General features: G+C 43.8%; 1 protein-coding gene across 8 annotated transcripts in view; it reads right to left on the bottom strand.

The window, feature by feature from the left end:
- Positions 1-23,272, bottom strand: part of IQCH (IQ motif containing H) — a 187,602-nt gene that overhangs the window by 68,323 nt on the left and 96,007 nt on the right. For 5 of the 8 annotated variants that reach the window (XM_058665630.1, XM_058665636.1, XM_058665633.1 and 2 more), the window contains 5 exons: positions 15,921-16,004; positions 11,676-11,851; positions 6,484-6,585; positions 5,678-5,950; positions 6-197 (listed from right to left, as the gene is read on the bottom strand). In XM_058665630.1, the coding sequence (XP_058521613.1) occupies positions 6-197; positions 5,678-5,950; positions 6,484-6,585; positions 11,676-11,851; positions 15,921-16,004 (827 nt within the window). The remainder of the gene's footprint in view (positions 1-5; positions 198-5,677; positions 5,951-6,483; positions 6,586-11,675; positions 11,852-15,920; positions 16,005-23,272) is intronic. The other 3 variants (XM_058665635.1, XM_058665638.1, XM_058665632.1) reach the window with 2 other exon arrangements.

Raw genomic sequence — 23,272 nt, forward strand, 5'->3', positions numbered from 1 at the left:
CTCACTTGTGCCCATTTCTTCTTCCAGTCTTCGTGGCCATATTTATCACGCTCCTTCAGTGCCCAGTTGTAGCAATGGAGGTGGGAAGGGATGTCACAAAACGCTGTCCCATCGCCTCCGAACTCAGAGTCCATCTTCAAGAGCCAGCGCTGGATTCTCAGGTGGTCAGTCACCAGCTGACTCAGCTGTTCTACCATCTGTGAAGTTGAAGACACAGCTACATTTAACCGTGCTCATCATGTCCTGGGGTTCTCCCCACCCCACCCACCTCACCTTTTAAAAAATTGTTTTAACCTGGTTGGCATTACTTCTCATGTGACTGTTTGTTCAGTTATCTCCAATGATCAAGATGGAACTTCTAAGTAACGTATAGATGACACAAAGAATTAACCAACGGGACCAAAGATGTGCCTTCTAGTAGGTGGGCATTCAGCATAGCTGTTAGGGCACTGCTGGGGACACTGGAATCCCATATCTGGGTGCCTGAGTTCATTCCAACTTCCTGTTTATGCATGCCTTAAGAAGCTGCAGGTGATGAGCCAAGTCCCTGGGATCCTGCTGCCTGTGTAGGAGACTCAGACGGAGTTCCAGGCTCCTGGCTTTGGCTTGGTCCAGCCTCAGCTGTTGTAGGAGGCATTTGGGTCTTGAACCTGTGGATGAAAGAGCTGCCTGTGTTCCTCTGTCTCTCTGCTTAAAAAAGAAAAATACGAAGGTATAGTCTTGTTTACAGGATACCCTTCTGAAGGCAAAAGAAAGCAGCTTTGACCATCTGTAATTGAATCCTGGTATTGTTTTTTTCGGAGAATTATGTGCTTACTTATTGATTCCGCAGATGGCTTATTTTAATAGTTGCAAGACTATAAAGAGTTATAGTCTTGAAAACTTTCACTGTTTGGAGCTTTGTTGAGCTATTCAATGTTATAATCTATGAAGCATTTACACTTTTCTTCCTCATTGGCATACACAACATGCATTTGTTTGGATGGTCAATTGGTTAAGTTGATTGATGTGAGCAAACATATTTCAGAATACGACAAATGAAGGAGACAAAAATTCATGGAAGCGACCTAGCAACATTCCTGGAACACACACTCCTTCAACTTTTTATTTTCTCATGTTGAAAAAGATTATTTTTATTGGAAAGGTTTCTGTCTCTCCTCTCTCTGTAAATCCATCTTTCCAATATAATAAATAAATCTTAAAAAAAAATGAAAGACACAGAAAGAGAATGTTTTCTCTGCTGGTTCACTCCTCAAATGACCACAATGGTCAGAACTGGACCAGACCAAAGCTGAGAATCAGGAGCTTGTTTTGGGTCTCCTACATGGATACAGGGGCCCAAGCACTTGGGCCATCTCCATTGCTTTTCCAGACCACTAGCAGGAAGCTGAATCAGAAGTAGAGCAGCCAGGACGTAAATTGGGGAACTATATGGAATGCTGGTGCTACAAGCAGAGGTTTAACCTACTATACCACAGTGATGGTCCCACCCAACAGATTTTAAATTAGGAAGTGTGATCAGACTCATGATTTACAGGGATGTTGAATTCTGGAGCTAAATGACTAAAGTTGTGTTGAGCAAGTGCTTGGTGCAGAGGTTCTTGAGAAGTCCAGAACCCATGGTGCAGCACTGGGTATGAGTCCCAGCTCTCCTTCTGATTTCAGCTTCCTGCCACAGTGTACTCTGGGAAGTAGCAGATGGTGGTTCTACTACTGTTGTCCCTGCCACATCATGGGAGACACAGATTGAGTTCCTGGTTCCTGGCATCAGCCTGGGTCAGTCCCAGCTATTATGGACATTTGGGTAGTGAACCAGCAGATGAAAGCTCTCTCTCTCTCTCTCTCTCTCTCTCTCTCTCTCTCTCTCTCTCTCTCCCCTCCTTTGAAATAAAAAGAAATAGAAGTTTAAATTCATATAAATGAAAGGTACTATCTGTTCACTTGAGTCTACCCGCAGTTTTCCTGATGATTCCACATCTCTGTGTTAGAGATATACAACATGGTCTTACCCGGAGCTCCTGGAAACCCCACGCAGCTCTGGGAGATTTGGTAAGGGAGAAAATGGGATCTTGTTAGATCTATAATGCTGAAGTAACATCAATGGATAATTTGGGTGTTCACACAACTAACGCTCTGGTCTACACACTGTTTGACAGTGAATGCAGCAGGTTGGAAAGCTTTGTAAACGCACCTTGCCTCCTTTCTTTTCTTTGATGTGTTGAGAAGACAGATCCAAAATCAAATCTTGTTTTGCTGTCTTGAGAACCTTGAAATGGTCTTTGACCTGCTATAGTCAGACACAATCCTTTTACTAGATAAACGTGGGTGTTCCGACATGGCCTTTTGATTGCCTTTTTGGATATACTATATATTTGGAAGTTTCTATTACTAACAGAATTCTTATCAGTTTCTTCCAAATTGTATTATTTGTTGCTTCTGAGCATCCTATACGTCAACATCTGTTGATGAATTCTCTTGCAGTAATGAAAAGGATCAATACCACTGTAAGGACTGCAACGCTGGCAAGAATTATGTGCCATCTTTAAGTGAAAATTGAGCAGTGCTTTAAAACTGCATTGCCTGTTTTGATTATTTAAACAAGGCTGTCGATATTTCACAGGGAGTACACGCCAAGTGGGAAACCTGCACCGACTGCTACTTCAGGGATCAAAACGGGAAATTCTCAATCTCAGGCTAGATTTAGGGGAAAAATTAATTAATTATAAGTCAATGTGACTTTATGCCCTCCTGAAACATTTACTATTTTCTGTTTGAGTCTATCTATTAAAAAGATATAGTGTACAAATACACACACATATATGATTCATTTTACATTGGTGAAGAGCAGAAACACATTTTTGATAGTAGTCATTTCTGACTACTGCTTCAACCCAGCTGATAGTCAGGAATGCTTATTAACCTAAGTGAAAATAATCATAGCTTGCTTTCACCAGCTTCGAGTTGATGATGCACATCGGTTAAACACTCAGTGTTATCGATTTATCACCATCTGTGGATTCAAAATGCTGACACACAGAGAGAGATGAGATAGGACAGTTACTGTTGGGAAAAATCTCAATGGAGTACTTCCATTCTTTTTTTTTAAAAAAGCTTTTTATTTTATGTGTTTAAAAGACAAAGTTACAGAGAGGAGGGAGATAGAGAGAGACGAGAGAGACAGAGACAGAGAGAAATGTGGAGAGAGGCATTCCATCCATTGGCTCACAAGGCTGCAATGGCTGGGGCTGGACCAGACGGAAACCAAGAGCTAGGAGCTTCCTCTGGGTCTCCTCTATTGGTGCTAGGGTTCCAAGCACTTGAGCCATCTTCTGTTGTATGCCTAGCACATTAGCAAGGATCTGGAGCTGGACTGGAAGAGCAGCAGCGGGGAGATGAACTGGCACCCACATGAGATGTTGGCAGTACAAGGAGCCTCCTAACCCACCATGCCACAGTGCTGGAGACAAAAATGTATTTGAAAGTCAGAGCCACGGGCTGATGAGGAGAGGCAGAGACAGAGATGGAGTTCTTCCATTCACTACATCACTCCCCCAGATAGCCACAAGAGAGGGGGTACTGGGCCAGGCTTAAGACAGCAGCCAGGAGCTTCCTCTGGGTCTCCCACTTGGGTGGCCAGGGCCCAAACAAGTGGATCTTCTTTCACTGCTTTCTCCAGTCCATTAGCAGGGAGCTGGGTCAGAAATGGAGTAACTGGGGCAAAGAGACAAATGCCCACATGGGATGCTGGCCTTGCAGTCAGTGGCTTTCCACCTGCCACAACGCTGGTCTTTCAAATTCTGATATCAGACATACCCAACAATACTAAATGGTTTATAGTTACGTTAGGTAATTTTCACAAAGCATAGATTAAATGACATGTCTCAAATCGGATGTATTTTTGAGGAAGTTTTCAATCCTACTTCTGAATCCCAGCTTTAGAGAGAGGTCATCTTATATTAATTGGTCAGCATCTTTGGCCACCATCAGCATACAAACTTCTATAATATTTCTTAGCAAAGACTGCCAGAGTTTTCATCAGTGAAGATGAAGACAAGACTCGAGATAGCTTATGGCACAAGGACTTTAGAGTTGTAAAGATTGTTGAAGGTTGGGGCCAGGCATGGCAGCCTAGCGTCTAAAGTCCTTGCCTTCCACAGGCCGGGATCCCATATGGGTGCTGGTTCATGTTCCAACAACTCCGCTTCCCATCCAGCTCCCTGCCTATGGTCTGGGAAAGCAGTAGAGGATGGCCCAAGGTCTTGGGATCCTGCACCTGCACAGGAGACCTGGAGGAAGCTGCTGGCTCCTGCCTTCAGATTGACCCAGCTCTAGCCATTGTGGCTGTTTGGGGAGTGAACCATCGAATGGAAGATCTTCCTTTCTGTCTCTCCTCCTTTCTGTATATCTGGTTTTCCAATAAAAATAAATAAATCTTCAAAAAAAGATTGTTGAAGGCAGTGTGCACACGAGAAATTATATCATTGAGAATTTCTTGTGTATTGTATCTACTAGCCAAAAAGTCTACTGGGAAGCAGAGTCAGGGAGTGGATTTTGTCATCTTCAAATGCTAGGGGGGTAAGCGACAATGGAAGTGACACACCAGCTTGGGAAAGGCCTCATGTTGTGTCCAGGAACACTCTCACAAGATGGAAACATGCTAGGGCAATTGCATCAGTTGGCAATGTTTCCAAAGCAGTCTGCAACAAAGGATGTGGGAGTGCCTGTTGGCTCTGAGGTGCAAACTGAAGAGGACCTCTACATCTTGCCCCACCCAAGCTGCCTATCTGTGTATGTATGGTTGCCTAATTGCTTAAGACGTGGTGGGGGTGCGGTGCAGGGGAGGTGGCGATCGTCATTTGTGATCGGCTCAGTGGAACAGTCAAGGGGTGTCCTGAAGCAGAGGTTAGGCAATGTTAACGATCGTTTGTCTTCTAATTTTCTTCCCTATGAAAACAGATGGCATTTAGATGGGGGAACACCTGCCAGCATTAACTCCAATGGAAAAACCTTCTGGGGGCTAACAGAACTGCGAATATTTTGAGCCTTAAATACCTGCTGGTGGAACATTGTGGTTGTAGCCCTGGTTTGATGCAAAAATCAGCATCAGAGAGCTCGATTTCTAGCAGCCACTTTGATTCCTTTCTGGGGGCTCTCTCCTTGCCTCCCTTTTGGTCCATTCCAAAGCTTTTGTTTCAGGGCCAGGGTAATCTGCAGCCTTCTGCCTCAGGCTCTCCGCAATCTGACCCAACCAAGATGCCCAGTCCCCTGAGCTTTTCCAAACTTGCTTCTGTTAGCCAAAATGCTCCTGAATATTTCCCTGGGGGTTGGGGAGGAATACTCAATGACTGGCTGGCTGATGTAATGATGAACTAGCCCATGTTGGGTCATGAAATACTGAGAGTAGATTAGGCCAAATGATATACATGGTTTACCAAGGTCTTCCATGTCTCAATCCAAATGAGGGACCATTTGGTGAAGCCCAGCAAATTCTATGAGATTGACAACATGATATTTTAGATATCACCAGGCTTCCTGGAGATCTCCTAAACCAATGCACCTATTCTACACACAGTCACTGGGCAAAGGAGCGGGAGAAGGGTGGCACCAGAAAGCCAGAAATTGCAGTGGATCAAAAGATGCTAACTATTGGGATGGATGCACACGCTCTACCACATACCTGTGGGTAGGTATAAATGTCATAGATTCCAGGAGGGACTGACACATTTGTGCTGTCGAAGACACGTTTGCTTCCAGACTTGCTGCTGTAAAGGTGAACCAGCCCAGGTTCTGTGCCCAGGATGGGTACGTCCAGCATATCAGCCACAGCCAGGTCATCTCTGTGGAGGACGCCGCCAATGATGTAGGCCTCTTTGCCTTGAATGAGGTTTTTGATTCTTTTGATGGCCTTGGGACTGTACAGCAACTGAGTGGCCAGGCACATGTGATGCTTCTGGAGGGTTGGGGGAGGGCAGGAAGGGAAAGACCGTGTTATTCTGGTAAAAAGGTGTCCATTTTCTAGTACAGACATCTCATTTATGACGTTGCGCATCATCAATACATTATTAATAGCAGGCTGGGTGATGACCTATCCCGTTGTTGAGTGGTTTAAATTGATCAAAGCCGCTGGAGTGAGGTTGCATAATCGCTCACATCTTTAGTGTGTAGGAAATAGGCTCAATGGGAATAGAACTAATTACTACACATCTGTATTTATTTGATCCACGTGGAATTATCCTTCTGTCAGAAGGAGAGGAGGCTGGCGGCCTTTTGGATCATAGTGATTCATCTCTGCGACTCTTCTGGCATGGTTTAACACTAAAGCGTCTGGAAAATCAATAGAAAAAACGAAGGAGGAAGCCCCCCGCGGTATTCCGCGTGAGTCAGATGCCTAATCTGGCAACTCTTGGCTCCAGTGGGAGAAGGCATTTGATTTGATCCCCTCTTTGCAAAATTCCACCCATTTCAGAAAACAGGCACTCTTACAGTGATTGTTGAAGTGGGAAGGGGGCCATTTAGCCAACAGTTCTGGAAGCAATTCATGAATGGAAAATATTTGAAAATTTGAGCAAATCTCTGGTTCCTTTCCTTAAAAGAAGAATAGAAAAAGAAAATACTTCTTATTTGATTTTTGACTAGTTGGAGACAGCTCAGCCATTGGAGTACACGCGACTGTCTCATTCAATTAAATAAAGAATCCTGGCATGTCTAATAGAGATAGCGAATGGAGCCAGATGGTCAGCACACAGCTAAACTAATACAACCATGCTTCAGCTTCCAAGGAGTGGGTATACAAATGAGAACAGTGAACCCATAACCAACCCTAGGCAGCCCAGGGCCACAGGGAGCTACAGCATGCCTCAGGGAGAGATGAGAGGCAGAGGTCTTGAATTGGTGGGAAGAGCCGAGAAGGCAACTTGCTCATTCTCCTGGTTCCTCAATTCCCTTCTTAGTGAAAGGTAGGCAATTCCAGCCCCCATCTCAGTGGGAATGTGAGGAGGTGTGAATGAGATAATGTGTGTGCCTTGGACAAAATTAGCACCAACTGCATGAGGTTTTTACGGAGGGGGGAGGATATTCCCCAGTGAAGATGGTCATGGAAAAGCCATTTGCTGAGGGCCTGAGGATCATGATAGTGTTCACTTCCTCTGAGAAGCCAGCAGTGTGGCACACAAAGAAGAGCTGTTGGCTGTGTGTGTGTGTGTGTGTGTGTGTGTGTGTGTGTGTGTGTGAGGGGGTAGGGTTTGAAGTCAAACAGAACTGGATTTGAATCCAGCACCAGGCTACACGAACCCAGGTGCCTGGTTTAGAATCCCTGAGCCCATTTCTACATATGTTCAAGGGAAACTAAAATATCCATTGGCTGGAGTGCTGCAAGACACTCAGTAGAAGGCCTGCCACTGGATCTTAGTAATCAAGGAATGTGAGCAATCACCAAAGTCATTTTCTTTTCTTTTCTTTTTTGAGGTCATTACCATGACATACAAAAAATACAGCACTGGGATGCTGGACTCTTAAGGGAATTCAAGGGGTTTTATAGAGCAGCATCTGCTCCTCCAATTTTAGTGAAACATGACTTAACTTGCCAAAACAGTGCCAAGAAATACTGAGTGATGTCGTTCAGGAGTACCAGATGAGCCATTTTGTAAATTGTAGGAGGACATAGCAACTTCTGAGCATGGGATCGAGAGAACTAGTGGGGACATGCCCTTGGGTTTGGGCCCTGCCACAACTTGTAACCTGAGTTTTAAAAATCTGACCTCTGTGAAATCCAGTTCCTCATATTCAAAGTAGGGTTTGAACTCATATTTTAGGGTCCTTCCAGTTCTGAGAGAACGTTCTATTTTTTTAAAAAAATTATTTTTATTTTTATTTGAAAGGCAGAGTTACAGAGAGTAGGAGAAAAGGAGGAAGATTTTCTCTCTGCTGATTCTCTCTTCAAATGGCAGAAACAGTTAAGAGCTGGGTCTGTCTGAAATCAGGAGCCAGGAGGTTCTTCTGGGTCTTCCACATGGGTGCAAGGGCCCAAAGACTTGGACCATCCTCTGCTGCCTTCCCAGGCCATCATCAAGGAGCTAGATAAGAAGTAGAGCTACTGGGACTCAAACCAACATCCACATGAGATGCTGGCGCTGCAGGTGGAGGCTTAGCCTACAACTTCATGGCTCCAACCCCAAGATAATTTTCCCTTTAAAACCAGAATTCCTGTGATGCAGAGTTCCTTCTCAGGAGGATGAAGAGTTTTGGAAATGGCAGGGGTGATGGGTGTAAGACGATGAGGATGGATCTAATCCCAGTAATGTGTACACTTAGAAACAGCTGAGGTGGTGACGATCATATTCTACAGCCCCAGGACTCTTCTGTGAGTTCTTATCATACTGGGTCCTGCCTTCAGCCTAAAGGGTCTAGTCTGAGCTCCTTCTAGAAATACAATAGGCCTTTTCTGCTATCATTTCAGTCCATTTTGAAATCCCACTTCTGGAAGCTCGGGGCTGAGGGACCTGGCGTCCCAGCAGATGCTGACTAGGGGCAGCACTTGCTCAGGCAGTGCTTACTGTCTGCTTTGTTCATTTAGCCATTTCCCTTTCCCTGCAAATCCAAGGAAGAAATAATAATAATAATAGTAATAATAATAATAATAATAATAATAAAAACAAATCCTAACTGTTTCCCTGTCCACAATGTCTAAAGTGGACTTTCTACCCAGAAGAGTGTCCTGTGTCCCAGGGCCCCAAATGCTCATGGCAAAGTGTACAAGAACAACACCCATGGTGTGCATTCTCCCATGGGATCCAGACCGTACCCAGACCCGTTACAGTCTATCTTGCAGAGGATGAAATTGGGGCTTAAGTGGTCAGCCTGGGATCCCTCAACTGGCCAACAACAGAGGTCGGATTTGAACCCAGCTTGCCTGGCTGGCCTGCCCTGCTGCCACCAACCCCTGTTTTATCCAGTAAGGAGTGGCAGGTCTGGTGGGTTGAGGAGATGTGATAAAATGCAGCCACCTAATATTAATCAGGGTCCCCACCAAATGGGAGATAATGTTGAAGTTCGGAGCACATTTCCGGCCTGGATGAGTTTCTGGCTCCTGTGGGTTTGCTTCTTACATGGAGTCCTCTGTGGGGGACGGGTGCCTTGTTCTTCAGGCAAGGTGGCATCATGGGATTATGTTCAGTGTGTGTTGAATGGAGATTCAAACGTGAACGAGTGGCAGTCATGGGCACATCACTGAGCATAGGTCTTAAGACAGCCATTTAGAGACGATCACTACCATCACAGCCAGCCAGCGGACAAACACAGATGACAAAAATTTGAACTGTTCCCAACTCTATTGCAATATGGCTACCTTGAACATATCACTCCTGTTTTTTTTGTTGTTGTTGTTGTTTGTTTGACCTGGGACAGAAGGCAGTTGCTGAGGATGTCTTAATAAACATTAGAATGTCCAAACATAGATGTGAGGACTCTTGGGAGAACATTTTTTTATTATTACAGATTCAAGCATTGTGCAGCAATTTGGAGATATGTACAAACAGATTTTTGGCATGCTTAAAAAAAAAATCTCCTCCAAGCCATCCATTTGAATGAAAATCAGCACTGATACAATCTCTCCCGAATCCATTAAAAAGAAATAAAGCAACAACTCAACATGAGTGGGAATTGATTTGAAAGCGAGTATTTAATTTTTTTGTATTTTAAAAAGTCGATTGCCTATGAGTGATTAATTACTCAAATAATTTCCACACCAGCTATGAAGAGAAGTAAGGAAAGACTCTACTTGCTTCTCCTCATATAGGCTCAAGCCCTGCCAGGGCTCCACCCCTACACGGTAAGGAGAGACTTGGAGGGGTACATTTCTCAGGCAGTAGGAGCATGGGGTTGGAGAGAACTTTGAAATGATCTCACCCAAACCTCATTTAATGGATAAGAATGGAGGTCTGAAGAAGTAAAGGGGTTTGGCCAAGGCCATGCGCTCACTCAGGAGCAAAGTGGTCATTCAATGAGCAGAAGGGAAGGGTGGAAATACCAATGAATCTTGTTATAAACAAATAAAAGTCCTGATTGCAATTCACTTGAGCAACCAGCAAAGAAGAGAGGCAACAGTTGCCCTCCCCAGTCCATGCCAGGCCCCGCCCTCTGCCTTCGGCCTTGCTTCTGTTGGTTGGTTGGTTCAAGGTTAATCATGGCGCATCCATGGGCTGCAATCCAATGAATAACTGTTTCTTATGGAAAGCTGTAGTGCCTATGGCAAGAGATAGTGAGCTGACTTTGGTGCATCCCAATTGTAAATGGAGGGAGTGATGTTTATCAGGAAATTCAGAGGCCTCCGTTATACCAGAAGAAAAAAAAAGGAGGGGGGGCTCCTTAAAATTACGTAGCCAGTGGAGCAGGTATGTTTGGCTTAGATGCTAAGATGCCCGGAGTATCTGGGATTGATCCTGGCAGCAGCTCTTGCTCTAGCTTCCTGCTAATGCAGTCCCTCGGAGGCAGTGGTCACAGCCTCAGTAATTGGATTCCTGCCACCTACATGGGAGAGCTGGATTTTGATCCCGCCTTCTGGCTTTGGCTGTAGCCAAAGTTCCAATTACTGTGGGTATTTGGGAGAATGAACTAGCAAACGAGAGTTCTCCCACTCTTTCTACCCATCTCTTTTGCCTCTCAAATAAACATTAAAAAAATAAAACTTGCATAGCCTATTTGTAATTAAAATGTTGGTTGTTTACATGGAAAACTCAATTTCTTATTAAAATGTAGAGAAATGTATTCAAGTGTTCTGTTGTACTGCCTTATTCATGAATTCTTATTCATGAATTTTTCCAAAGGCTCTTGTCTATGGATAATTCACTTTGTTCATTAAAAGCCAGTACCAATTAAGAAAAAAACTAACCTTGCTTATGATGAACCATGTCACAACACGGCTACATTTCAGGTCATGGTCTCCCAAGGGAAGGGTAGCCTTGGAGAAGCAACAAGTCCCTGTATGGAGATTAGAAACTGAGGCCTGGGCCTGTTATTGTGCACAGCCAGTTTTGCCACCTGCAGTGCCAGCATCCTACAGGAGTGCTGGTTCGAATTCTGGCTGCTCCATTTCTGATCCAACTCCCTGCTAACACGCCTGCCTGGGAAAAGCAGCAGAAGATTACCCAAGCCCCTGGGGCAGACCTGGATGGAGTTCCAGACTTCTGATTTCAGCCTAGACCTACTCCAGCCACTGCCAGCCCTTTGGGGAGTGAACCTGTGGATGGAAGATATCTCCTTCCACTTTTCTCTTCTCCCACTCTCTCTCTGCCTTTTGGATAAAATAAATCTTAAGAAAATGTTTTCTGCTTGTAAGTGGCTTTGTGATTGTGGGCAGGCATGGCCTTTGTCTCATAGGTTGGCATTTTTCCTACAGGATAATATGGAAAAGCCCTGGTAGTTTACCTCCTTGCTGGCAATGCCAATAGAAGTGTAATTAGGCCTCAGCCACAGAGAGACGGGGCAGGGGCAGCTCTGCTAAGATGGAAAGTTAAACTGGGATATTTATGTCCTGAAGCCCAACTAGTTGTCTAATCAGTAAGGCTATTCAGCTTGCAATAATATTTCACTGATGTGTACCAGTGCGTGGCGAGTTAGAAAATTTCCAATTTAATTTTACGGCATTTCCGATTGCTCTAGTCATTAGAAGAGAGACTCACAGTGAAGATGTTCACAGCTTCTGGGGTGATGACTTTAAACCTGTCTTGCACGTCACTCCTGTCCTCGATGTTGCCTGACTTCACAGCTGCGTGCAGACTCAGGATTTTATGGTAATACAGCAGTAACTCCTCGTTCATATCATGGGGGCAGATATAGATGACATCCACGTTGGCATCTATGAACGACAGGCACAGGGTTAATGAATACTGCCAATGTAAGCAGCATCGTCAGCTCTTGGCATCTGGTGGAGGCTGTGTTGTTGAAAACAAACAGCGTCTCCAAAAGCCACAGTTGAACTACATTTAGGTGGGCAGGGTACCCATCTTGGCAATCAAACGGACTTTTTTTTCACATATTAGTATTTCTCTAAAAGAGAAGCCAAAAAATACCATCACTGACAAACCTGAGGCAAGAATGACTTCAGCTGGAAGACCTTGAGGGACCATGAGAGTGTACTTTCAGATAGCAAGCTGGGATTTAGCCACACGACTCCCACTGATGTCAGTAGAAATTGCGTATGGCTCTGAACATGCACTCATGAACTGGTAAGTGGTAAGCCAGGGCTAGAAAGCTGATGAAATTGTCATGTCTTATTCTGCCTGGATCTAGCAGGGCCCATTCAGGGACCGTCTGATAATGACCACAGCAATGATGATTTCAGGAAGCCCAACCCCTTGGGGAAAGGTGCTGACTTCTGAAATAGCACATCCAGTGATTCTGGATTTAAAGGAGATGCTGTCCTTAGACTATTCTTTTGAAGACGTGCTTCCAGGTAGGGAGTATACAAAAGGAAATTCCAATGAGACAGCCCATCCATGTGGAGCGGTGAGCTGGGATTTCCTCCACTGCATATTGCAAAGGACTGTAATGGAGAAGTGTCCCTTCCTTGCACTGTTGGGTGTGGAAGCACTTGGCTGGACACACAGGAAGCCCAGCCCCGGAAGTGAGTGCAGCACTGCCTGTGAGGAGTGCCACCAGTTCACGGGCATTGCGGGCACAGGAGAAGTTGGCACTCCAGGGTGCCTCGGCAGAGTTCCAGGTAGGGAGTGCTGACAAGGGGATTTTTAAGACTGTCCTTGTCTGTTACAGGCTACAGAATCGAGGCTGATGAAGTCCTAGGGCATCTGCCAAGGGCCTGAATCACGTGACTTGGCCTTTCCAAACACTGGTTTTTCCAGCTGTAGGATGGGTAGTATAACCATGTGGGACACAGGGTGGTGTAGAGCAGCCGCATCAGGCTCCAGGACCACCGCCTGGAGTAAGTGTGCACTGCCCAGCAAACTTGCTGCGCAAACCTGCTGCCCAGCCCACCCTCGCTGGACCAAAGAGACTCTCCTCCTGGCCTTCCCATCTTCCCTACACTGGGCACTCCTCTGTGTCAGAACCTCAGGAGTTAACACGGTGGTGGGATGTATCCTCTGTTGCTCCCTTTCGTAGTTTCCCACTGAGCTCCTAGGAGGTGATGCTGGCCCTTGTTCTTCTGCCACTCCTGGGCCCTGGTCGTTTGTGGGACTCACTAAAGAAATCCAGACAAGTTGGAAGGGTAGGGAGAGGACACTTTATACTCTCAGTGAGTGCCATGACATGTCGGGGAAATCTTCCTGTGCACCGTTTGTGTCTTCTGCATGGGCCCAGGTTTGAGCTGGAGTAGGTAGTGTTATACACACACACATGGGAATATTGACGTGGTTCCCATTTTTGTTTGGAAATCTATACATCTCTACAATAAATCAAGAAGACAGGAATGAACTTGTGTCCACTTGCTAAATGATCCAACTGGTTATTCCAAGTTTTAGGTTGTAAAGAGGTTAGGGTCTTACCAAACTAGGGAGGGGTGTGTGTTGAAAGAATAGGACACAAAAACAACACAAATAGTAGGAAGATAAAGACCTACTTCTGGGAGTCAATTTTTAAGGTTACAAGCAGTAAGAATCATGGTGCTTCTTTGGCTGACCATTTCTGCCAAGAGCTCAAACTCTAATATCCGGCGGTCAGCATGGTTTCATTGTGAAGTCAGCAAGTTTAGAAAGAGAGAGGAAACTCAAAGTTGTGTTTGTTGCTGGTCCAAGTCCTAATGGTGAGTCCATGTCTACTGGTCAGTTGTCACTTTGTCACCTTGCTCATCCAGGAATTGGAAGCACCCCTGTTCAACCTGACAACCCTGTTTCTCGGCTGGTAGCAAGTGACAACTCTGATCATGGCCATCGGATCCTTGTTGTCTCCACTGCATAAGCAGAAATAATAGCATGTATTGCTGGCCACTAATGGGAGAGGAAAAGTATTTATTTGTCCAAAACTGCTGTCACTCACTGTTCTAGTTCCTTCGTATTTTTAATCTCACAACTCAGTGCTTTTTCTCAGCTCTAACGGTCATGGCTAAACTTCCGGGACTGCATTGGATGAGGCTTTAGGACCGAGTGGTACCAACATGAAGATAGTAGAGCAACAGAAAAGCAGAATCTCAGGAGAAGTGTCCAGATCAGCAGCATTTCCCACTGCAGGTGGAAATTCACATTGTGATTGTGGAATTACTTAAAAATAGAAGCCCAATGCATTCCAGTATCTTTTTTTACATAATGAGAGTTTTTTTCCCCAAAGAAATTTTGTGGTGATGGTTTGTGCTATCTATAGAAAGGTATAAAAAGAGCCAAAAGGGGGAAAAATGAATTCAAATAAATGACAGCCAAGTCTGCCCTCTGCTGTACTTGCATGGTTGCTATCTGCTCAGGTTTTTAGTTGAAATAGCTCAGTGCTAACAAATCAATCTTGAGTCACTTAAAAGAAAAAAAAAGCTCCTTTTTTATAATGCTGAAAAACAATATTAGTGCCTAGATAACAGATTAAAGCAATTATACTATTATTATTTTAGGACACAGTACATTTCTAGAACTGATTTTTTTTGCTACCCAATGGCATTTATAAAATAATAATGATGCTGAAATATACATGAATCATGTAAAGTATGTCGTGCCAGGGAGCCAGCCAAGTTTGGTCATTGATAATTTAAAATTCTTCCATGTTTGGCTTAAATAAGGGCCATGGCAATTGTATTTTAACAAAGACAAAGATATTCTTATTTTAATCAGGAATAAAAGAAATCTCCTTTTTATTTAATAGGGAAGGTATAACTTTTGGCCCTGGGTTCCCTATTGGCTGCAGCATACTGGCATGGTCTCTCCAAGCTGTGTGGTTAGCTGGACCTGGCCCTGAGCAGTGTCCATCATAACCAGCACCTTCAGGCAGTTCTCTCACTCTGTTCCAGGTGGGTGTCTGGTGAAGCATCAGAACCTGGCTTTTAGAGCAATGTATGTACCATTCAATCAGGGTTTAAGCATCCTCCTCCACTAGCCACTTCATATTTTCTAATAACTAAATGCTAAATGTTTAAAAGAATCTTTTTTTTTTATAAAGATTTATTTTATTTTTATTACAAAGTCAGATATACTGAGAGGAGGAGAGATAGAGAGGAAGTGGAGCTGCCGGGATTAGAACCAGCGGCCATATGGGATCAAGGCGAGGACCTTAGCCACTAGGCTACGCTGCCTAGCCCTTAAAAGAATCTTTAAAAAAATCTATTTTGTCTTACATATAAGCATGCAGTGAGTATACTGTGTGACCCATCGTGAAACCCAATTCACGTGTATTAGGTTTACCTATAACATAAAAAAGGGAAAACTCAAAAATTATTTAACATCCCTAAAAAAAACCTATCTTCATTTTCCTTTTATCCTTACAATGAAACCACCACACCTCATTCCTGATACCACCTCCAATTTATTCCCCAGATGGTGTGACAGACCAGACTGACTCAACTAGAAAAGTTCCGCTTTGCTCTCTGTGAGGAATTTTTTTACAAGGAAAGGAAGAAAGAAAGAAGGAAGGAAGGAAGGGAGGAAAGGAAGGAAGGAAGGAAGGAAGAGACAGACAGAAAGAAAGAAAGATGGATTTGACCCATTGGAGAGAAATGTAAGTCTAAAACCTAGGACAAAGAGAACTTAGAAACCAGCCCAAATAACCGGTTAAAATGTCAGTTCCATCAGTTCCTTCAGTATTTGCTTGTACTGTGAGTAGATAAACATCCAAGGTTTTTTTTATTGTTGCTGCTGTTTTGTTTTTTTGTTGGTTTGTTTTTTGCTTTTTTCTTTCTGTAGGGAGGAAAAAATATAAGCAAGAAAGAGAAGCACCATATTGACATTCACAAATCCACACACCAAGGGTCCTGGGTGTGAAACCACGTACTGTACCTACGATGTCGCACAGCCTTCCCAGTTGCATGTTCTGCTGCGTGCTGAAGTCAGTGATCCGCTCCCGCACAGCCTGGGTATACCCTAGAAGGCAAACAAGCAGCAAGTCGCTGTGCACCTGCCGGTGTGGGGACACAGCATCTGGCAGAAGGAGGTGCTGGCTTCCCAGGGGGTGAAGTCTGAGTCTGGACGGTGGCTGAGCGAGCACATCTTACAACTAAGAGGTTCCTATTACCAAATATCCACAAGGCTGCTGAAAATCAGAATGAAAAAAAAAATACGGAGAACATGTCTGATGTTGGATATGACTGTTCAAAATGGTGTGGAAAGAAGTTACTCTCTGGTTAAAAAATATATATATATTTGGCCTGTTTAAAAAAACTCGTGTTTCCTCATAGGGACATCTGGAAGACAAGGCCAAGAATCATCCTGAAGTGACAGAAGAACTTTCATATGGCCCTCTCTGTCAGGGGTGGAAATGTAAATAATTCCAACACTAAACAGAAGCAGGCTTCTGCTTCCTGTCCAAAGAACTTTTATCCTTGAAAGGGCAAGAAAGGTTAATGTAGTTATTTTGTCGGGATGAATAAAAGTCCTGCGGTTTGCTTTGCTTACCACTGGCAGCAGAGCAGAAGAAAAACAGATGGATACCAAGGGCCCAGACAGCAGACACATACACACACACACACCAGCAGCAGCTGCAGCAGCAACACTTCCTGTGACCACAGGTCTTTAAAAAAAAGAAAAAAACAGATGGGATAAAAAATGGGAATTTAAAAGGCATGCTTACTGACTAGCGGGTACAATTGCTCATACGAGATGTAGCAACTGTAAGATGCACTTATTTTTTTTAATTGCCATTTATGTTTCGAAGAGATATTTTCAACGCATCCTTGTGGCTAGTGAGCCCCGACACACATTTCAAGTTCAGCTACTCTAGACAGATTTTTTTGTAGACCATGTCCTCAAGACGTGACAGAGAGTTTCCTTTTCAGCACAAGGAAAACTACAGCAATTCAGGCAGTGGGGCTTCGGACCAAATGGACTCTGATAATTGACTCTTTGATGTTCGCATTTAAGCCCCAGATGATGTCTAGAAATTAAATCAGTTTTCAATGCATCTGGAAGTCTTCTCTTTTGCTTTATGCATATGATCTTGAGAATTAAAGAGGCAGGAAGACAAATGGCTGTTTGAATTTTTTTTTTTTTTAAGTTACGACTTTCTCTAGTGATTGAGAGGACTGCTGCACTTAGGCTGGCTATTCTGCTACAATTTCAACGTCTTACACTATTGTTAACTCTTGGGACTTTGCCTGTGCCTTCATATGTCTATATTCAGATAAACATTTAAAAGGGTGCATTGTGAATGACTTATATATACAGACTATAAGAAGACAGAGGAAAAACAAATGCCTGAAGAAGAAAAGCTGAGTGAGAAGGGTATCTGAGTGCATGCTGCAAATCCAAGTCCTTTCAAAAGTCAAGATAAAAGGCAGCACCAAGATGTCTCATTAAGACCATGTCCAATTTGAAATATAAAAGGTGTCTGATCACTTTGTTGCCACAGATGCAGCCTGTGAGTGAATGTGAGTGAATATACCTTGGGGTCAGTTTTCTGACAAATCATTTGGTATATCAGTTTGTACTGATCAAGGATGGGTAACAAATGACTGTGAGGTAGCAGGTGGCTGACTTATCCATTAAGATGCCTGTTGGAAATGCCCACACCGCCCATGGGTCTGGGTTCCTTGCTCAACTCCTGACTTTGGCTTCCTGCCAGGACAGGCCCCGGGAGGCAGTGGTGACAGCCCAGACAAGCAGGTTCCTGCCACCTTTCGGAGAACTTGCCTGAGTCCCTCACTTCCAAATTCAACCCCTGCCCAGACCTGGTCATTGCAGGCATCAAGGATTAACTAGCAATTGGGAGCTGCTTCTATCTGCTTGTCTCCCTAACAGACAAAACTGAAGTCAAACAAAAACAAAAAACTGCAAGTTTATGTAGAACTATGACGAAACTGGTAATCAACTAATCCTCCAAATATATGCATTTTAAAGAAGTGTATGTCAATCTCTAAACATCATCGCAGAGGCTCCTATAGCATCCTAGATCGAAAACGGTCTTCAATCTGTCATGTAGTGTAAGGTATTGCCATGTTACAATGATGACAAGTTGTTATCCATCCTTCATGAACAAGACCAGATAGGAGTACATTGCCAACACACAGTAGATGCTGGGGGCTGAGTGTCCAAAAGCTGGCCTTCCACCTGGGTTTTGTGCATCCATGGGGTATATGTTCTGCAAACTCGCACCCACCACCCAACCTTGTGAGAAGATCTCATCAAGGCTGGCATCAGGAATTATACACAAAAGCAGGGAACTGTTAGCAAGGACACCCTGGCTTTTGTGACCTCAGCAGACATACCCAGGGACCAGGAGACATCACCCTTTGGAATCCAACCCAACAAGGCGTGGTCGCTTCAGAGGTCAAATAGAGGGACAGTGCGGGAGGGGGAGAGAAGCTGAGATACCAGCAACGTCTCCTGTGCTCTGTTCTAACAGATAAAGACACTTAAACAAGTGCCATGTCTCTTCTCCAAGATCATCTAAATCTACTACTGGTTATTATGTGACTCTGCTAGTGCACCTTTAGCTCCTGTGATGGATTAAAGATAAGATTCTCTAAGTGGGAACAGGGAAGGACTCCAGAGAGGACAGAGAGCTTCGGACTCTTCTTTTTATTTCTCATTGTTGTGCTGAGCAGAATCAAAACCCTCCAAAGAGGTTCATTCCCTCATCTCTGAAGCCTGTGAATTAAGGAGCATCAAAGAGGGGGAAACGGGCACAAACGGAATCAAGGTTGCTGATCAGCTGACCTTGGGATACAGTGATGATCTTGGGGTTGGTGTTATGGAGCAGCCAGTGCTGATGCTGCTGGCGAGGTGGCCTTCCTGGGTTGGAGCCCCAGTAGAAGTCAGGCCTGCTCTGCTTCCCAACGAGCTTCCCGCTCATGTACCTGTGGATGTGCAGTGGAAAAAGTGGGAGACAGGACACCAGAGTGGAGTTCCTGGTCCAACCCCAGTGGTTGAGGCCATTTGGGAAGTGAACGAACAGATGAAAAATGCCACTCTGAAGGTCTGGAGTAGTGGTTCTAGGGATTCTTCCCACTTGGAAACCCATGACTGGTACATTGCACCACTCCAAGGCATACATGAGTTCACAGTAAGAGCAGCTGTAACTCTGCCCCTTTCTCTTTCTCTCACAAGGTCATACTGGATGAAGGTTGAGCAAGTGATTGCTCCATTGCTCCAATTCATTAATAATAAAAAAAGAAAAGTTGGTGTTCTAATGTCAAAAATATAAGGGGACCCACAATATATTTCACAAATGACTGCATAATCTCATATTATGATAATCTAAAGAACTGTGATGTTGGTCTTATAGTTATAACCAAGTCTTTATTCCTTGTGCTGCTATGAAAGCACACGAGAGATACCAGGCAGTAAGAAAGGCAGAGACCAAGAGTCTTAGAGCAAGAGCGATCCGTACCCGGGCCACTTGGATTATCTGACAGTTGTTAGGGGTTGAGGTGGGGTTGCTTAGAGGATTTTGTCAGGAGCACATAAGAAAATACAGTAGCTATGCTGCTGATTTTAAAAAATTTTTAGAAAAAGCAAATTGCAAAAGTGGATTCACTTCTAAAAGGGCAAGAACTTTAAAAAAAAAAAACTATTTATTTGAAAGGCAAAGAGACAGAGACCTTCTATCCCCTGGTTCACTCCTCTCAATGCTCTCAACCTTAGGTGCTGAGGGGCTGGGCCGGGGACCAGAAACTCAATCCAGGTCTCCCAAAGGGGTGGAAGGGGCCCAAGTACTTGAACCGTCATCTCCCACTGCCTCCCAGGGTGCACACTGGCAGGCAGCTGGATTGTAAGTGAGCTGAAATGCAAACCCAGGCACTCCGCAAAGGGATGTGAGTGTCTTAACTGCTGTGCCTGATGCCTGTGCATGGGACTTCGGCTCATTCAGACTTTTTGGAAGTGGCTAGTGTAGTCCTGCAAGTGGCCAGAGCCACAGAGTCTCAGGTCCTTTTGGGGTGGTTGGCCAGGCCAACACTAGTTTCAAAAGGATCCTAAAATGTTATTTGCCTCTTCCAGTCATTGTCGCTCATGAGTTTTGACATACAAGAAGTTAAACTAATGATTTCGGACCCCCTGATGCTTCAAATGATCACTGTTTAGTATAATGTCAAAGAAAAACAGCATAAAGATCTGAAAGGACTTTAAAAACATTAAAAAATGCTTTTCCTTTACATAACTATGGTGTCTGTGTAGGGCCAGGTTTCCTTCATTTACTTCATTGCAAACACTGCAATAGACTGAATGCAGAGATGCGAGACCTCGACTGAGTTCTAGCAAGAGATCTGCAAACTTGTCAGACACCGTTACTCTTCTCATTAAATACTTTTTTGTTATTGTTGCTTTGGAAAATAGTTACCTTTCTATTTAAAAATATGTTATCTAGGTTAACATTAATCATGGGTTTATTACTATTGTTTTAAAATAAGTTATTAGCTATTTTTATTGATTTTAAGCTGATATATGATTATCTGTACATAGTTATGGGGTATGTGATAATTCAATACATGCATACAATGTGTGATGGTCAAATAAGGATAAATAGCATTTCTATTTCCTGATACACTTGTCATTTCTTCATTTTTAAAGCCTTTAAGCTCTTCTCTAGCTTTTCGTAAAACATAATCAATCCATGTAAACTATAGTCACTGTACTGCATAACACCAGAATTTACTCCTCTGCTAAAAATTTTTAAAAATTTCCCTGTTGTCACTAAAATAGGAAACAATGAGATATAATTCACTTAAATCAACACTCTGAAAATCTCCAGTGACTGTTCCAATGAAAGCGGTCCTGACACTAGAAAGTTTGAGAACCAGTGGACAAATCTTTCCCTATCTTTTGTTAAGAAAGGAGATAGCGTCTACAGCCATACCACCCTGAACGTGCCTGATCTCATCTGATCTCGGAAGCTAAGCAGGGTCGGGCCTGGTTAGTACCTGGATGAGAGAAAGGAGATAGCTTCCTCCTAGTTTGTGCAAAAATTCATTTTAGAGCACATCCTGGTATCAGGCCTGCGGGATGGTGTCATCTGACACCAGGCTCAATGTTATTTCTTATTTCATGGCATCACTTCCCAGAACTCAAGACAAATTACATCATTTCATATTATAGGGTTATCGGAATGAGTGTTGATTTGGGTTACTTAGGTGAATAAGTTTTAATTCTAGTTGAGTGTATTTTGCTCCCATTCTCAAAACATCAGGACATTTCTTAGACCTGCTATCTGGGAGATGTTAGCGGTGCACCTGTCCCAAGGATCCAGCTTAGCACCAGCACTGCAAAGTGAAAGATTCCCTACTGATGTATACTGAAGGCTGCAAAGGCTTGACTGAAAGTCCCTATTTCCCAGTCCAGTGGGCAGAATGAACAATGTGAAAGTAAAAAGGTGCTGATGTGGTCACAGGCACAGAAAAATGTGATTTTAGCACTATACCCTTGGCTTCTTTTTGTCTTGCCCTGTTTCATGTGGAGAGGTGAGTTCAAGTCCTCACAGTTCTCACTCGTCACAAACTGTCTTGTGAACACTTTTTTTTTGGGGGGGGGTGGGGGCGGCAGTCCCGAGAGAGAGAGAGCTCTCCTTCACTAGTTCACTCTCAGATGCCTGCAACAGCTTGGTCTGAGGCTGAGTTGAAGTCAGGAACCTAGAACCCTGACTACTTGAACCATCGCCTGCTGCCTCCCAGCTGTGCATCGGCAAGAAGCTGGCTTCTGAAGAGAGAGCCAAAGTTGAACCCAAGCCCTCTGGTGGGATGGTGTGAGCATCCTTCTCCTTGCCTTAACTGCCAGGATAACTGCTGGCACCAGCTTTTCCTATCCTTCCTAGTGGCCTTTGGCAATGGGACAGATCAGCTGAGAAATGTTTTCATGGGCTTTGCAATACATGACTCCACGATTTTTATGGAATGGAGCATTTTGGAGACCACAAACTAACCACTGAGTAGCCTCGGCTGAAAGAATCCAGAGTGGGAAGAGAACCACATGAAGTCCAACTCCGCACTTCTCCTCTTAGCTGTTGATCCATTGGCAATGAAAAAAAAAACTGTAGGGAGGAGAGAACAAAAATCCACCTCCAGAGGGCTCCTATTTTTATTGTAAAGGAGAAAGAGAAGGAGGGGGAAATCTGTCCCTGGGAGCTTAATTGGTCAGTGGGATGATGTGGACCTAGCTACTTGGGACGTTGAAGTCGTGTGCTTAGCACATCTCTCAAATCTCTATAGATTAAAAAAAAAAATACCTCTGGGTTTCCACAAGGTACCAAATGATGTCCTGCAATCAGGTAGTACAGGGGTCAGATTAGAAATTGGTGGGGCAGGCATAACTTGGTTAAAGAGACTGGAAGCAGAATTAGTTGGTTGGCTTAAAAAAAAAAAAACCTTTTTTTTTTTTTTTTAAATTTAGGCTTCCACTTTTTCTATAGGAGTTGGGATTCTTTGTTGTGATTCTTTCTTATTTGACTGATAGATCTTACTTAAAATAGACACTCCTATTCTAGTCCTGCTATGAACCATGGTAGATGATTTTTCTATAATTGTATTTCATCAATAAAGATGATAAAAATATGTAATATCCACTTAAGAGAGCTGCCTATCCATTTTGGAAAAGACGATATTTTAGCTCCCGATTGAATTATGAGGCCAATTGGTTTCTTTGGACAATTAGTCAACAGCAGTCCCATTTATCCTGCAGCTTAAAAACAGCTAGTAATCTCTTTTCTATCTAGGACCACTACCTGAAATACGTAATCATCGATTCAACTCACAACTCCACCTTTTGAGGGGGAGTGCACTACACTATGTATTTGCTTTAATGTGTATGTGATCAAGTGATAAATTTAAAGGTACCTGATAGTGATTTTGTGGTTAAGAATTCAAGGGGAGGGCCATTCTGCCTATGGATGTCTGGATAAACCAATTACAGCAATGAGGCCGAAACTGCATGAACAGATCACTGGATGCCCCCGACTGCAATGTGTTACGTGGCCAGCAGCTACCTCGTTTTGATTTTAATGGTTCAAACAAGTGAGTGCAGTCCCGCTTGGCCAGTGATGTGGTGTAATTATGTCACGGGCTAATTCTACAGCAAATTTCCTTTGGAAAGGGACACAGTGGACAAGGCTGGCATTACCTTTCAGGGCCTACCTGAACATGACAAATCCTACCCTCTGATTTTGAAAAGTGAATTCGTCTCAGCTCTGGAAATGAAATGACTATGAA

Source organism: Ochotona princeps, chromosome 6 (assembly GCF_030435755.1).
Source record: "Ochotona princeps isolate mOchPri1 chromosome 6, mOchPri1.hap1, whole genome shotgun sequence".
In the NCBI taxonomy this organism is placed as follows: domain Eukaryota; kingdom Metazoa; phylum Chordata; class Mammalia; order Lagomorpha; family Ochotonidae; genus Ochotona; species Ochotona princeps.